The 16,095-nt window shown below is 42.1% G+C and overlaps 1 protein-coding gene across 1 annotated transcript in view; it reads left to right on the top strand.

Moving 5' to 3' along the window:
- ncapd3 (non-SMC condensin II complex, subunit D3) overlaps positions 1–16,095 on the top strand; it is a 49,081-nt gene that overhangs the window by 11,527 nt on the left and 21,459 nt on the right. Inside the window, exons 9-23 of the mRNA XM_044214485.1 lie at positions 3,484–3,556; positions 3,691–3,816; positions 4,990–5,242; positions 5,530–5,568; positions 6,893–6,985; positions 7,466–7,539; positions 7,720–7,854; positions 8,117–8,337; positions 8,614–8,805; positions 8,915–9,012; positions 9,491–9,600; positions 10,215–10,322; positions 10,688–10,802; positions 15,075–15,170; positions 15,766–16,004. Of these exons, the coding sequence (XP_044070420.1) occupies positions 3,484–3,556; positions 3,691–3,816; positions 4,990–5,242; positions 5,530–5,568; positions 6,893–6,985; positions 7,466–7,539; positions 7,720–7,854; positions 8,117–8,337; positions 8,614–8,805; positions 8,915–9,012; positions 9,491–9,600; positions 10,215–10,322; positions 10,688–10,802; positions 15,075–15,170; positions 15,766–16,004 (1,972 nt within the window). The remainder of the gene's footprint in view (positions 1–3,483; positions 3,557–3,690; positions 3,817–4,989; positions 5,243–5,529; positions 5,569–6,892; positions 6,986–7,465; positions 7,540–7,719; positions 7,855–8,116; positions 8,338–8,613; positions 8,806–8,914; positions 9,013–9,490; positions 9,601–10,214; positions 10,323–10,687; positions 10,803–15,074; positions 15,171–15,765; positions 16,005–16,095) is intronic.

Below are 16,095 nucleotides of genomic sequence, written 5' to 3' on the forward strand. Positions count from 1 at the left end.
ATATCAGCTGTAGCGATGTCTCCCTTTTGTGATTATAATGGGACTATATGGCTTGTGGTGCTCAAATTACATTAGAAAAACTCAACAGCAATGTCTCTTTCCAGTAATCATGACCCGGTTACTCAAGATAATCCACAGATTTGTTGTGAGCAGTTTCATGTAGGAACTACTTTCTTTCTACTGATAATTCCGATAATTATTTTAGCCGAAGATGATCCATTAAAATATACCCGGGTCTGCCCCGATACTGATCCTGTGGATCAGCCTGGGAGATTGTTATTTAACATGTTTGGACCTCTCCAGCTTCTGTAATGGTCAAAGTGGGAAAACTGACTAAGGATCAGTAGCCTTAGTCAGTTTTCCCACTTTCCCACTTTTACCATTACAGAAGCTGGAGAGGTCCTAACATGCCAAATAGCAATGTAATAAAATGACAAGATTGGACATTAGTAGCAACAAAAGTCACAGGACCTCAAGGGAAAAGGACGAACAAATGTGGCACCGTTCAAGATGGGAAGAAAAATGGCCACTGGTTGACCATATTAATTTAGAACACACTTATACACAATTGTGTAAGTTACTATGTTGTTATTGTTGTTTTTTTAAAAATTGTATTTCCTTAACTGTTGGGTAGGTAATGCATTTCACAAGCATTTTTTGTTATATTTGTTGAAATTCTCTTTACATCCTGACTAAGGTTGTCAAAAGTATTGATACTTTTTCGACACCACGTGTTTAAAATGATACGATCTCCACTAATTATACATTCGATAGTATCGAAAATACCAAAGCTATAAAAAAAAACCCAGATTTACAATCTTTAGACGGAGGTTGGCATGCCCCCAGTTTGGAGAAGCAGACAGGAGTACCAGCATGGAAGCTAAGCAATGCACTGCTGTGGCAGCAACTGTAGGCAGCAACAAAAGGTATTTTAGCTACCTATAAAAGGCCCAAAAAAGCTATCAGTTTAAGTGTTCGCTATATTTCGAATATTTTCACCGCCCTACTTTGCCGTCAGACAGCCTTTCCGATGTGATACTGAAGCCTTATATCGCTCTCTCCAAAGCCACCACCTAACTCCTTTGACAAAAACAGTAATTTTATGTCGCAGAACCGCAGCAACTAACATGTTAAAGGTTCAGTAGGTAACTTTTACAAAAATAACTTTCTGGCATATTTGCTGAAACTGTCACTATATCCTGGCAGTAGTACATGAGACAGATAATCTGTGAAAAAACAGGTTCCTCTGGCTCCTCCTACTGCTCCTAATGTCATTTGCAAGAATCCACCACCCCTGAACGAAAACAACCAATCAGAGTCAGGAGGAGGTCAAATAAACACTCAATTTGCGGCACAAATATTTGTTTTATTTGGAAAAAATAACAAGTGAGAACAGCACAAAAAATAAGTTTATGAGCATTCAAGGGCACATTTGGTCCAAGCTCTGTTGATTTCTGACCCGGCCTCTGTCATGCTGCTGCTGCAGTTTCTCTTTCCCCCGTCTTCTGTAGAGAATATCGATAAATTGTTGAGAATTATTACATTTTGATGGAGCGTTTCTATTTTAACCGGCACAGCTTTTCTAGCCTTTACTGAACTGGTTTAGTGGCCCGCAAGTCGAGTCAGTGAGTGAAGTATGAATGAAGTCACGTTGTTATTTTTTGGCCAAACCAGACTTGGTGATTGTTGGAACAGTGGAAGGTTTTGGTGAGTTTTATTTTGTTTCTGTCCAGTTTGAATGAAGTTTGTTTTACGATGACCTGCAAGGTAAAATTACTGTTTTTCTCAATTTAGTCTGGTGGGCTGTAGCGCCCATTTGTTTTCGTCTGAGATGCTGATGCTCTAGTGCGAGATCTAATGGCAGTGAATGTCGCACACAGCTCCTTTTAAGAATAACAATAGTAATGTTAATTACTATTAACATTATTACAAATATGTTGGTATGTGTTCAGTTCCTTTTTCTTACCAGCACTGTGTCACTGGGTGAGATTTTTTTTTCTGTTTTGTGTGCCTAGGACTTTTCTTCTTTTTGCCGTGGTATTGAAAGGGGTATCGAGTATCTTTTTTTTTATACTTGTATTGTGTCCAAGTTTAAAATTCTGGTTTCGTGACAACCTTATTCCCAACAGCAATTAATAAATCAAAAAATAAAAATAAAAATCAGTTATGTGTGGCCGTTGCAGGCCCATCCAATCATTTAATTCTGCCCGAATGAAATGAATCCTGACTGCCATCTGGTGGACATAAAGAGAAGTAGGGCTGGGCCTGAATATTTGACTATTTGGATATTTGTTCATTGGGTAGGCATTCAATTTTCAATTTGGGATTTGGATATTCGCACACACCTACACCTCTGTCTCTTACTGCACACCAGCTTACCCCGCCTCTTTCTGTTTCTCTCGCTGTATCATACAGCTCTGTTGACTTTCTTTGTCAGCAGTATGTTTTATAAAGTCAGCCAAAAAGTGTAAAACTCACATTTTAGATTTTTTTCACCCGCAATTGTGTTTTCACAACATCAGGTAAGCAGCTTGTGGAGGAGGCTTGTTGTTAATGACGTAGCCTATCAAAACAATGGAAACCAACAGGTACCAAAGGACATCTGCACCAACCAGATGTGTTCACTGTTGCTTTACCTGGTCCGTGCTTGTAAAATATCCACCGTGTCGACATAATACCAGAGAACATCTGTCTGTGTGTGTGTGTGTGTGTGTGTTTCTGCAGAGAAACACACACAGAGTGATTACTCTGATTACTTCCGATGCTTCGAAGCCCAAAAAATGGTATTCGGGACAGTCCTAAAGAGAAGTGCAGTTGGATTTTATCAGTATTTTTCCCACATTAAAATCTGAGACATATCCTGATCTTCAGATGTCACAAATCTATCGAAATGTACAGTATATTTTCTTATTATAAAATGTTAAATGGACTTTATCGTTGTACTTGTATAGCTCCTTTCTAGCCTTCCGACCACTTAAAGCGCTTTACACTACATTCACACACTGATGCCAGGTGCCAGCTGCTCATTGATCCAAAGAAACTAATCATTCACACACACTCGCAATTTGGGGTTCAGTATCTTACCCAAGGACATTTCAACATGTGGGCTTGGGGAAGCCGGGATCGAACCATTGGCCTTCCGATTAGAGGGCGACCCGCTCTACCTCTAAATCACAGCCGCCCATGAGCCACCAAAATTTCAATATGAGGTCTTTATGGTACCTCCATCTATCTTAAGTAATTGGGACAATTATATCCTACTTTGCAGCGGTCATAAGCATAATGTAAAAATGATGACATCAAGCAACTCCGTCTTGTAATCATTCCTTTATTTCTGTTGGTGGCTGGAGTGTAAAGACTTTAGCCAACGCTTCACATCAGGATCTCTTGGTTGTTGACTATTTGGAGATATTTCTAGCCATTTATCTGCATGTTATGAACCATATATTACTTTGTACAGGATTTATGTATTTGTGATTACAGTCATCTTGTGGATGAGCTGAAGGAGATGGTGCTGCCTTTCCTGCAAATCCTCCTGCAGCATATCTGCTTCCAGGTGAATCCTCCAGCAAACACACAGCAGTGATGCACTTCCTAGAAGATAAAAATTGTGTAAAGTTCAGAGAGTTGGTGTCAACTGTTGATGGATTAGTGTAGCTGTGATATAATGTTTCTGCTATGGATGTTTAGATGGTGGAGAAGAGCGAGTTTCGAAGCCATGGAGCCCAGGCTGTGGGTATGTTGACGTCTCAGATGACAAGTATAGACTACGCCTGCTTCATCAAGTGGCTATTTAACTTTTCCAGACACACAAAGGTAACGCGTCCCATTTGCCACCTCTTTAATTATGTGAGAAATGTATTTCACATGCTACACGTTGGTGTATTCTGACTTCTTCCTTAATCTGGAATGCAAATGTGAAAATTCAAACAATAATGCATCACTGACTCTAACACTGATTTGAACACGCTGTTTTAAGATACACTGCAGGATATTTACTAAGCCTATCACAAATTACCATCAAGGGCGCACATTATTTTCAGGTTCACGTTTGCTGCTGTAAATGACAACAGCTCATCTGATTTGAATCACATGCCACTAAATACAGTCTGATGCTGGGCTGTTGACGACACATTTTATGGAAAGCAATGGAGCACAAAAAAGTCTCTTCTGCCTCTGACGTTGAAATATTGGTGAAGAAAAGACACTTGGAAATATTAAAGCATTATGTGGCTGGGGAGTCCTATCAACAATAGGATACTGAAACAAAAGAAAAACCTGGAGCACAGTATTGTATTTTGTGACTTAATTCAACTTTACCTTAGCTCTAATTTATCATATCATAGTAACATACATTATGTTGTAGGCAGTTGCTCAACAGAGGGTTTATGATATTTTTCCTCTACAGTTTTGTAGGTACTGTTAATCTGTGCATCCTAATAACTGGGCTCTTCAGATAACTGGGAGGTTATGGCTCCAGTTGGCTGTCACAGGTGCAACTGCAGTAATCAAAGCTGAAAAGAGTAGGCAGAATAATAAAACACCATTCCGATCATGATCACCACACCCAGCCGGCACAAGTGGCAGAACACACACACCACTGCGGTGTTATCATTCATAACCGCCAGTTTAACTAGAGGCCGTAAACTCCTTTGACTAGATTATTGCTGTAAACAAAAATCTAACAGGCCTATTTAATAAGTAACCCATTAAAAGACGGGGAAAATGCATATTCAAGCAGGAGGTCGCTGGGAGAAACAGGAAAAATTGCGCGAAAATTAACAGGCGGTAACGCTTTTCTTCCTCAGTGCAGCCTTTTAGTACATATGGACAAACAAAATTTGACCGTTTAATGCCTATAGAAGGGCCGCAAATATCCCCTCATTGAATGTTAGCCATCAGTAACTATAGTTCAAATATCAGTTAGGCTTCATTATCTCCTATCAGTGGAATCCCCATGTCTACAGTCTGTTGTGCTGGCTTCTGTAGATGGTGTGCCGGCTGTTCTCCGTGGACGTGGTGATGGTTTTACTGGAGCAGCCAGAGAGAAGGCCAGAGGAGTGTCCGGACCCTGAGCTTGCCTGCTTCCTGCCCCACAAGTTTCTGATCCAGAACCTGCTGTTCGCGCGGCGGATGGACGACTCCCCCACCGTCCAAGGCCATGCCCTCGCCTGCCTGGCCCAGTGTCTGGAGCTGCCTTCTCTCAACGTCACCCGGGCCGTCCACAACCTCTTCTCTGCCAGTGAGAAAACGCACATGCAAAACACTTGAGTTTGAAAATAGCCATTTTTTCTGTAAAGTTAATGTAGATGTGAGGAATTTGGGCTAATTTTGGATCCGAAACTAGCACCAGTTTCAGTAGACAATGCACTTTGTAGAGCTGAAGTATGAAAACACATGGGGTAAAATCCCATAACTCTTGAATTATTAGAGAATCTAAGGGGAAATATAATATATTTTAAGAGCTGCTATGTTTGTATCATAAACTGTTAAGTTAGTAAAAGTAACCTGGCTGCTCTCTTTGTTTAGCTGGAACCCAGACAGTGTTGGAAGGGGAAATCACAGAAGGTAAACTCTTTTAATACTTTATTATATTGGTTGTTGTTTGACTGACCACAGAGGCTGATTGTGACAAATGTCCCAAGTGTTTCTCAGAATAGAGAAGAGTTTGGTTGGAGGCCTGCTGCAGGGGCTTGGAAAGATTAATACCAGACAGATAAAATGTACCCTTTATTTCTGTCAGCCTTGAACACCTTGCTTTTAAAAGGCTAATTCTGGTTTATTATTACTTGAGTTTTATTTCTGTAGTTTTGGCCATCATTCCTATTTGTAATAATCACCTTGTACTAATTTAAAATCTGAGGTCTGCAAACGAGGTGAGTTTGCTAAAAAGAAGTATGACGGGTCAAGAAACACGAGCAGTCAGACGATTAGACTGGTTGAAAACAAACCTCCAGGTTAGTCAAACTTATTTGGAGAGAAAATGAAGATGAACAGTAAAATTATTACTGTCTGTTGTAAACATACATCACAGTTTACAGACCACATCCTGCTTCATCTTTGACGTAATGTACATATTGTTGCTTAGCACACAGTTTTCCTGTTCAATTATTAGTTATATTTCAAGTGTGCTCACTTTCAGTACAAGGAAAAATAAAGAGGCCTTTTTAACCATTCCTCTCCCCCTTTAGGTGGCAGATAACTGTGAACCAGCTTGTCTCTTATGGTAGGGGCACGCCTGTAGGATATTTTGGGAAATACAGAAAAGACTTTCCTGAGCACGGGGTCACTCCTGAGTATATGCCAATTAGATTTTATGATGTTATTAATTTGTTGAGCCTTATTACTACTGATAAACAATCTGTTTTTACTATTTCCGCCCCAATGAAATACCTGGTGAGTTAGAAAGCGTTCAGTGTTTTAAGCAACATGCCCGAGTTGATGTAACTCCTCTCCTTACTCTGCCTAAGAGTACCTGAAGAATGTCCCTTTTCTGTGCGCACTCTGTTTGACCTCCAAATAAAGTGGTTTAGATAATCTGTATAAACTGTTGGTTTGTTTTCAACCTGTCTGATCATCTAACTGCTTGTATTTCTTGACCTGTCAGGCAATTACTTTGGGGGGTATAATATTATAACCCATAGAAATGATGGCCAAAACTATGAAAATTAGACCTAAGTTGCAATAAACCAGTATTATTCTTTAACAGTTTTCATTAAGGAGTGATGGTGGTTGCAATGCATTCAGTGCTAGCTCTTGGTGCTTGACAGTGTGCTGGGGATACAATTCAATCATTACCCTTTAAATAGTGAAGTTTGATACCCAGGTCTGGTTCACTGCAGTGCATGTTGTTTGAAGTATTAGTGTTTTAATAGATGTGACTGTGTTTCAGGAAATCTCAGTTCCCAGCAGACTCAGAAAACCTACCGCACTCTGCCGTTCAGGACTGTGGAGATCAGCAGCACTAACAGCTCCAGCTGTGATGGTGGGACAAACCATCCTCAATGTGTCATTCAAATTATTTTTATTACATGCACTGGGTACTGGGCAGCAAATACAGTGGTGCGAAAAGTGTTTGCCCCCTTCCTGAAGTTATCGCAAACACTTGATTGCAGTTGTTGCTGCTAAGGATGGCCCAACCAGTTATTAGGTTTAGGGGGCAATCACTTTTTCACACAGGGCCATGTAGGTTTGGATTTTGTTTTCCCTTAATAATAACAACCTTCATTTAAAAACTGCATTTTGTGTTTACTTGTGTTATCTTTGACTAATATTTAAATTTGTTTGATGATCTGAAACATTTAAGTGTGACAAACATGCAAAAAAGTAAGAAATCAGGAAGGGGGCAAACACTTTTTCACACCACTGTAGATGTGGAAGTACCATTTACACATTTGTATATATATTCATGCACTCAGTCTGAGATTGACTCAAAGAGATGTGAGTTATTATATTTTCGATGCAGGAAAAGAGAACCTGGCTCTTCTCCTGCGGCGTGTAAAAGACTTGAAGACTAACGTGAGGAAATCAGCACTGCAGGTATCGGGAACTAAGCTTTACCAGACAGCTTCATGTTTCAAATCCAAATAATGATGAGTACAATAACTGATCAGTCACAAGTATATGTTTTTCATCCTGGCTTTCTGTGCAGTATGCTTGTGGTAAACAAAGACATGGACAGATAACCTTTAACTTTTGTGCTCTGCCGTTTCTCCGTAGGCCCTGGTTGGTCTCCTGAAACACGACGTGATCCCCATGAGCTGGGAGAACCTGGCTACCCTGTCGGAGCGCTGCAGAGACCCAGCTGTGTCTGTGAAGAAGAAGGCCCTGCAGTGTGTGGGAGAGCTGCTCGCTGTAAGTCTCAACCAGCAGCTCTGAGAGACAGTAAAAGTGACAGCCCTATCAGTGTCTTTTTCTAAATATCTGAGTTTTCTATGTTCTGCTATTAGTTGACAAGAAATATCAGTAACAGACAAGTAAAATTGTTTGGAAAATTGTAATTTTTTTTCTCTTGCTGTGATCACTTGTCCAAACAATCTAGTGAGCAGAGATAAGAGAGAAAAATGTGTTGCACATTTTGGAATACACATTTAAAAAAGTTTTCTCTGATCACCAGGCTAAACCAGAGTGTAGTGTGGTGCAGAAGGCATGGCTGCAGGGTGTGGTGCCGGCTGTGGTGGACTCTGAGAACTCCGTGCAGGACAAGGCCCTGGAGGCTCTGGACCAGGTGCTGCTCAGCCAGGTCAAACCATACTATGCCAACTGCCACCTGGATGCCAGTCAGAGGCTGACCTGGGGCCTGCTGGGCCTGCTCTGTCACGAGTGCCAGAACCTTAGGTTGGACCAACTACATTCAGTCCAATTTATGTTTCAATAAGAACATATCATACAGCAGAAATTGTGTGAAATACTAAATACTTTTATTTTTGTTATTTAGATTGAAAATAGTAAAAACATAATGAAAGCTGAATATTAGCAGAAAATATTAGGTATTAGCAATCATTTCAAAACTCTCTGAACTATCTTTAATGACCTTCAAATAGCTTTATTGCTTGGATCATGATTACTTCACCGCTGCTGTCGCTAATATTGTTTTTTGTCCTGGGTCTCCAGCCGATATTTCAGCAGGGCCTTCACCATCTGGTCCAAACAGAACAAGTTCACACCGACGTTCATCACCAACCTGATCTCACACACTGAGGCAGATCATGCCGCCGGGGCTTGGCTGCTGCTCTCCAAGGTTGTCGCTTCGTCTCCCAGACTGCCCTATGGCAAGATCCTGGATGCCTGGGACAGCATGGTCAGGTGAGAAGGACACAATATTTATAAAGAACAAAATTTCATTGAGCTCATGTTTTATTTTCAGCATCCAGTGTTACCTAGATGGTCTTTTAAATTTTATTTTTGCTCTTAGTTCAAAGGATGTAACTGTGACAACCTGCTGTCACATCCTGTGTGTGATGGGAGACATCGCTGCACATTTGAATGAAGATACCAAGGACAGGATCGTTAGTAAGTGATGGTGGGAGGGGATGATGGGAAAATTCACATGAAGAGTCTGGAACTGTCATAATCTCTCTCTCTGTCTGTCTCTGTCTCTGTCTTTTGCTCTCTCTCTCTGTCTGCCTGTCTCTCTCTATCTGCACCTCTCTGTCTGTCTCTGTCTCTCTCTTTCGCTCTCTCTATCTGCCTGTCTCTCTCTATCTGCACCTCTCTGTCTGTCTCTGTCTCTCTCTCTCTCTCTCTGTCTGCCTGTCTCGCTCTATCTGCACCTCTCTGTCTGTATCTGTCTCTCTCTTTCGCTCTCTCTGTCTGCCTGTCTCTCTATCTGCACCTCTGTCTGTATCTGTCTCTCTCTTTCTCTCTCTCTCTATCTGCCTGCCTCTTTCTATCTGCACCTCTGTCTCTGTCTCTCTTTTGCTCTCTCTCTGTCTGCCTGTCTCTCTCTAACTGCACCTCTCTGTCTGTCTCTCTGTCTCTCTCTCTCCAGATGATCTGATGTCTTGGTTGAAGACTTTTACTTTGTCTCTGGAGGTGATCTGTGCTGCTGTGGAGACTCTGTATCAGCTCGGCCGCAGTGAAGATGTCAAACAGACTCAGGTTGGAGGTCTAGACCTGCATTTGTTTTCTGCATAGTTTCATAATTAGAAATGTTAGGGTGCAAAATGTAAACCAAAGGTAACCTCTCTCCACAGCTCTCTTAGTAAAGGTCTAACACTAGACAAAAACTAAATGATTGTTTACTGATACTGTTTGCATCAGTGCATAGGAGTGTGAGGCCTAAATGTTCATTTATAAGCAGTTGAGAAATACAAAATCAGGTTTCACACACAATCTAGAAAACCCTTTAAAGTTTCAACGTATCAAGAATATAAAAGAAAATAGTATTGCATAAGACAGTCAAGAGCTAGACAGCCGTGTATAAGTGATAAAGTTAGATGTGTATGTTTAAAATTACTGTTTGGACCTTCTAATAAAAAGAAACAAATGTAGATTGTGGCAGTCTTTAAACATTCATGGTCTGGGGTTTCACCAGTGTAAATATAATATTAATGATTAATTTTTATTATAATTATTGTAATTTATTACAACTTTTTCAGAGGTGGTGCAGTTTAAACTTTAACTGTTTTCATGCTCCACAAAAATGTTTTTGCTGGCTTTATCTTTCTATAATTTTGGAATTTCTACAGCATGTACACTTTTGTTTTGTTCAGGCTTTTCTGAACCAGCATTGCGGAGAGTTGGTGTCTGTCTGCGAGGCTTATTTAGCTGGCATCATCCTGAGTGAAAAGGGAGCCCAGAACCTCAATGAGGAGCTCATGGTGAGAACTAACCCTTCACTGGCTCAACACCTTCTTTATCATGCAGGTTAAAAGTCAGCTTTCAGTCCTAACCTGCTGCTGTTGTTGGATAAACGGCCTGAAAGATGTCTGTTTTTTAGCACAGTGGTGTGAAAAAGTGTTTACCCCCTTCCTTTTTTGCATGTTTCTCACACTTAAATGTTTCAGATCATCAAACAAATTTAAATATTAGTCAAAGATAACACAAGTAAAGTGCTTAGTGTGGATGTACTCAAAGTGTCACATTACTCTTTATTTGTCAAAATCACAGACCCAGGGTGCTGCAAGATCCCAGATCGGTACTTGTATTGTGCTTCTGATATAATTGAAAATGTTCTCTCTTCCAGGTAAAACACTTACACACTCTGGGTGTGGTTTCACTCCACTGTCCTGCCAAGGTTGGCAAAAGGACGGTGCTGCTGGTGGAATCTGTCCTCACAACACATGCTGACAAACTGGCAGGTATGGAAGATGGACATCTAAGAAACAGAGTTACTGTGTTCTAAGATCTGAAATAACTTTTCCCTGTGCGCTCTGATGAAACAGCTAGAAACCTGGTTTGGAGGTTAGAAGGAAGAGAATTAGTGAGAGTAGTGGTGTTATCAGGCGTACTTATTCCACCACAGTCAGTTCTGGTAAAATAGTGCCTGGTGTTTGCCATTCCTGTTGAAGTCTTAATATGTCCCAGGCTAAGTTATATTAAGCGAAGATTGAGACTGAAAACAGCCCTGCGTTAAAACAGTGCAGAGGGCTGCGTAGGTGAGGACATGTTGTTTAAAGTACCGGTGAGATGATGAAATACAGTCCAGGAAGTCCAGTTTGAGTAGCAGATTAATGTGTTTCAAGGTTTATCAGACGCCAAAACACTGTACATCGGTTGGTAATACTCTGAAACAGGATTTTACAACTCTTGAAAGAGATCACAGTGGCAACTATTTTATGTCGTCACCATGATTTTGAGGTGAACAGTAGAAATACTATAATAGAATAAAAATAATAGAGTTCACAGTACAAAGTAATCTACTAGGATGTGCATTTGCACAAACGTGATTGGCCAACGCAGCATTTTGCCAGATCTCATTGCGTTGCAGCAAAAGTTGAGCCTGGTTCAACTTTTTTGCTAGACGACGCTGCTGTGTTTTGCTGGAGCCCTCTGTGCTGGATCTTGATACAACCCTGATACAACAGTAAGGGCTGGGGAGTTGCATCAGGTGTGTTCAAAACATAATGCGATGAGTATATTACTAACTACTATCGTTGTGTTATGATGCAACCGCAAGGGGGCATAAGCCAGTGTCTTCTTGTGCCAGTCCCAAGTCTGGATAAATGCAGAGGGTTGTGTCAGGAAGGGCATCCGACATAAAACACATGCCAAATTAAAAATGCAAATCGTGACAATGACTTCCATACCGGATCGGTCGGGGCCCGGGTTAACAACGGCCGCCACCGGTGCTGTTGACCTACAGGGTACCGGTGGAAACTGGACTACTGTTGGTCGAAGACGAAGAAGGAGAGGAGGAAGGTGTATTCGTAGGCAGAGAGAGAGAAGAGGAAAGCTAAGAATGTAGGACTGACAGTAGGGACTTTGAATGTTGGGACTATGACAGGGAAGGCTAGAGAGTTGATTGACATGATGCAGAGAAGGAAGGTGGACATACTGTGTGTCCAGGAGACCAGGTGGAAAGGTAGCAAGGCTAGAAGCTTAGGAGCAGGGTTCAAGTTGTTCTACCATGGGTCAGATAGGAAGAGAAACGGAGTAGGAGTTATCCTGAAAGACGAGTTTGTGAGGAATGTTCTAGAGGTGAAAAGAGTATCAGACAGGTTGAGTCTGAAGCTGGAAATTGAAGGGGTGATGTTCAATGTTGTGAGTGGTTCTGCCCCACAGGTAGGATGTGAGTTAGAAGAGTTGGAAGTTGAAAAAGGAAGAATGTCATGTAGTTTTCAGGGAGGAGCTGAGACAGGAAGCTGGGTGGTCAGGAAGTGCTCCCAGATGACTGGACCACTACAGCTAATGTGATCAGAGAGACAGGTAGGAGGGTACTCTGTGTGTCATCTGGAAAGAGGAAAGCGGACAAGGAGACTTGGTGGTGGAACGAGGAAGTGCAGGAGTGCATACAGAGAAAGAGGTTAGCTAAGAAGAAGTGGGACGCTGAGAGGACTGAAGAGAGTAGACAGGAGTACAGGGAGATGCAGCGTAAGGTGAAGGTAGAGGTGGCAAAGGCCAAACAAAGAGCATACGAGGACTTGTATGCTAGGTTGGACACTAAAGAGGGAGAGGTGGATTTGTACAGGTTGGCCAGACAAAGAGATAGAGAGGGGAAGGATGTGCAGCAGGTTAGGGTGATTAAAGATAAGGATGGAAATGTATTGACAGGTGCCAGGAGTGTGATGGGAAGATGGAAGGAGTACTTTGAAGAGTTGATGAATGAGGAAAATGAAAGGGAACGAAGAGTAGAAGAGGTGACTGGTGTGGAGCAGGAAGTAGCAAAGATTAGCAAGAGTGAAGTGAGGAGGACATTGAAGAGGATGAAGAGTGGAAAGGCAGTTGGTCCTGATGACATACCTGTGGAGGTATGGAAGTGTCTAGGAGAGGTGGCAGTAGAGTTTCTGACTAGTTTGTTTAACACGATCTTGGAGAATGAGAGGATGCCCGAGGAATGGAGGAGAAGTGTACTGGTGCCAATTTTTAAGAACAAGGGAGAAGCTGTGGCAACTACAGAGGAATAAAGCTGATGAGCCATACAATGAAGTTGTGGGAAAGAGTAGTGGAAGCTAGGCTAAGGGCAGAGGTGAGCATTTGTGAGCAGCAATATGGTTTCATGCCTAGAAAGAGTACAGCAGATGCAGTATTTGCTTTGAGGATGCTGATGGAGATATACAGAGAAGGTCATAGGGAGTTGCATTGTGTCTCCGTAGATTTAGAGAAAGCGTATGACAGGGTGCCGAGAGAGGAGCTGTGGTATTGTATGAGGAAGTCTGGAGTGGCAGAGAAGTGTGTTAGAGTGATGCAGGACATGTATGAGAGCTGTAAGACCGTGGTGAGGTGTGCTGTAGGTGTGACAGAGGAGTTCAAGGTGGAGGTGGGTCTGCATCAAGGATCGGCTCTGAGCCCCTTCTTGTTTGCTCTGGTGATGAACAGGCTGACAGATGAGGTTAGACAGGAATCCCCATGGACTATGATGTTTGCGGATGACATTGTGATTTGTAGTGAGAGCTGGGAGCAGGTGGAGGAAAATCTAGAGAGATGGAGGTCTGCTCTGGAAAACAGAGGAATGAAGCTTAGCCGCAGTAAGACAGAATACATGTGTGTTAATGAGAGGGACCCAGGTGGAACGGTGAGGTTACAGGGAGCAGAGGTGAAGAAGGTGCAGTACTTCAAGTACTTAGGGTCAACGGTTCAGAGCAATGGACACTGTGGAAAAGAGGTGAAGAGGCGAGTGCAAGCAGGTTGGAACGGGTGGAGAAAAGTGTCAGGTGTGTTGTGTGATAAAAGAGTATCAGCAAGAATGAAAGGAAAAGTGTTCAAGACAGTGGTGAGACCAGCGATGTTGTACAGCTTAGAGACAGCGGCACTGAAGGAAAGACAAGAGGCAGAGCTGGAGGCAGCAGAGCTTAAGATGTTGAGGTTCTCTTTGGGAGTGACGAGGACAGACAGGATCAGGAATGAGGACATCAGAGGGACAGCTCATGTTAGATGTTTCGGAGATAAAGTCAGAGAGGCCAGATCGAGGTGGTTTGGACATGTTCAAAGGAGAGACTGTGAATATATTGGTAGAAGGATGCTGAGGTTGGAGCTGCCAGGCAGGAGGTCTAGAGGAAGACAAAAGAGGAGATTTATGGATGTAGTGAAAGAGGACATGAAGTTAATTGGTGTGAGTGAAGAGGATGCAGAGGACAGGGTTAGATGGAGGCACATGATTCGCTGTGGCGACCCCTGAAAGGGAACAGCCGAAAGGAAAAGAAGAAGAAGAAGACTATCGTTGTGTTATTGATTTATTTTCCACTGATCAGGGCCAATAAACTGATGACGATGACAGCAGTGTGTACAGTAGATGGGCTACCGCAGAAACACTCTCATTATGGATTCACAATGTATAGAAAATTATTGCGCATTTAATAAACAACCAGTTCCGCCCCGGCATTCTAACGGAATGACTGGTAGATGATTCGGTCTCATCAGCAATATGATGTACTGCTTTCTACTTGTAGGGCTAGTATACTTTATAGTCAACTAATTTTTTTCCCATTCAGTGAGATTTACACAATTTCACCAGTGCTTACAGTGATCGGTTTAAGCCAACATTTGGCTGGCTAGCTAGTTGACACTTCACAAGTTCACGTATTGAGAGGGCTCAGGTGCTTCACTGTGGTGAATTATGCTAGCGAGCCTGCTTGATAGCTAACAGTCACAATCTTTAAAATCATAGATAAATATGCCCTTTGTTTTAGAGAGGGAGGAAGATAGCGTAGATGACAATGTTTTACGCTACTCACCAAAATTTACTTTCGGCAGTTCCAGCCCACCACAGAATCTCTGTGGTGGGCTATTCTATGTTTTGTTTTCCTGCTGAACATTTGCTGCATTGCTGTGGTGTACAGGCAGGACGTGAACATTGTATCTCTAAATTACAGCACCCTACACAGGAGCTTTAAAATGTAACAGAGGATGTTCACAAATGTATTCTGTGATAACATGGTTGACATGGCTAACTTCTTTATGTTGGTCATTGACAGTGTGCCAGGAGGAGCTGCCAGCCTCGCTGCCTCTGTCCCAGTTTAAAGCAAACTCTCTGCCTACCAGAGTTAGAGCGCACGGAGTCATCACGTTAGGTAAACTGTCCTTCTCTCAGTTTATGTCAGTCTACTCTGTGTCTCTTTCAGTTAGGGCTGAACAATTCATTGAAATATTATCCAAATTACAATATCCAAATTGCAGGAGCTGCAATTTTTTGATAAAGGTAAAATCTGTCACAACATACCATTATAAATCAGAATCAGAAATACTTTATTGATCCCTGAGGGGAAACTCTTTTAAGCTACGGCAACAGGCAGCATGCATGTTGGCGCATGCGCACTCGAAACAAAGTGTAAATGAAGCATTGTGGTGCTTCAGAGATGCCCCGACCTCCAAATTGTATTCTCCAGATGTAAGGGAACATGCTTGTTTGGTACAGACCCCAATTAAACGTAAAAATGACCATTCCCACTAAAATCATGACTCATATCGCAATCGCAATATCTGTCAAAATAATAGCGATATGATTTTTTAAATTTTATTTTTGCATATCATTCAGCCCTACTTTCAGTAACGTCTGAGAAACATTGTTTATTATGCGAGACAAAATAATAGCCTTATCCTCCATGTATTTCTGCCGTCTCATCATACATTTAATGTTTCGTCTGCGTTGGCGTCTGCCTGGTTCAGGTAAACTGTGTCTGCAGCATGAGGAACTAGTCCAGAAGTACCTGCCAGTGTTTGCCAGGGAGCTGGAGGTCGGCACGGAGGTTGCTGTGCGCAACAACGTGGTGGTGATTATGTGTGATCTGTGTGTTCGATACACCAACATCGTGGATCACTACATCCCCAACATCTCCGTCTGTCTGCGAGACAATGAAGCTGTCATCAGGGAGCAAACTCTCATCATGCTGACCAACCTGCTCCAGGTGGGAACTGTTCCACACATTCTACACCAGGCTACAAAATGTAGTTAATTTTTCATTGCAGTTTTATAAAAATGAAATGGGGTGATATCAA

Source organism: Siniperca chuatsi, linkage group LG11 (assembly GCF_020085105.1).
Source record: "Siniperca chuatsi isolate FFG_IHB_CAS linkage group LG11, ASM2008510v1, whole genome shotgun sequence".
NCBI lineage: Eukaryota > Metazoa > Chordata > Actinopteri > Centrarchiformes > Sinipercidae > Siniperca > Siniperca chuatsi.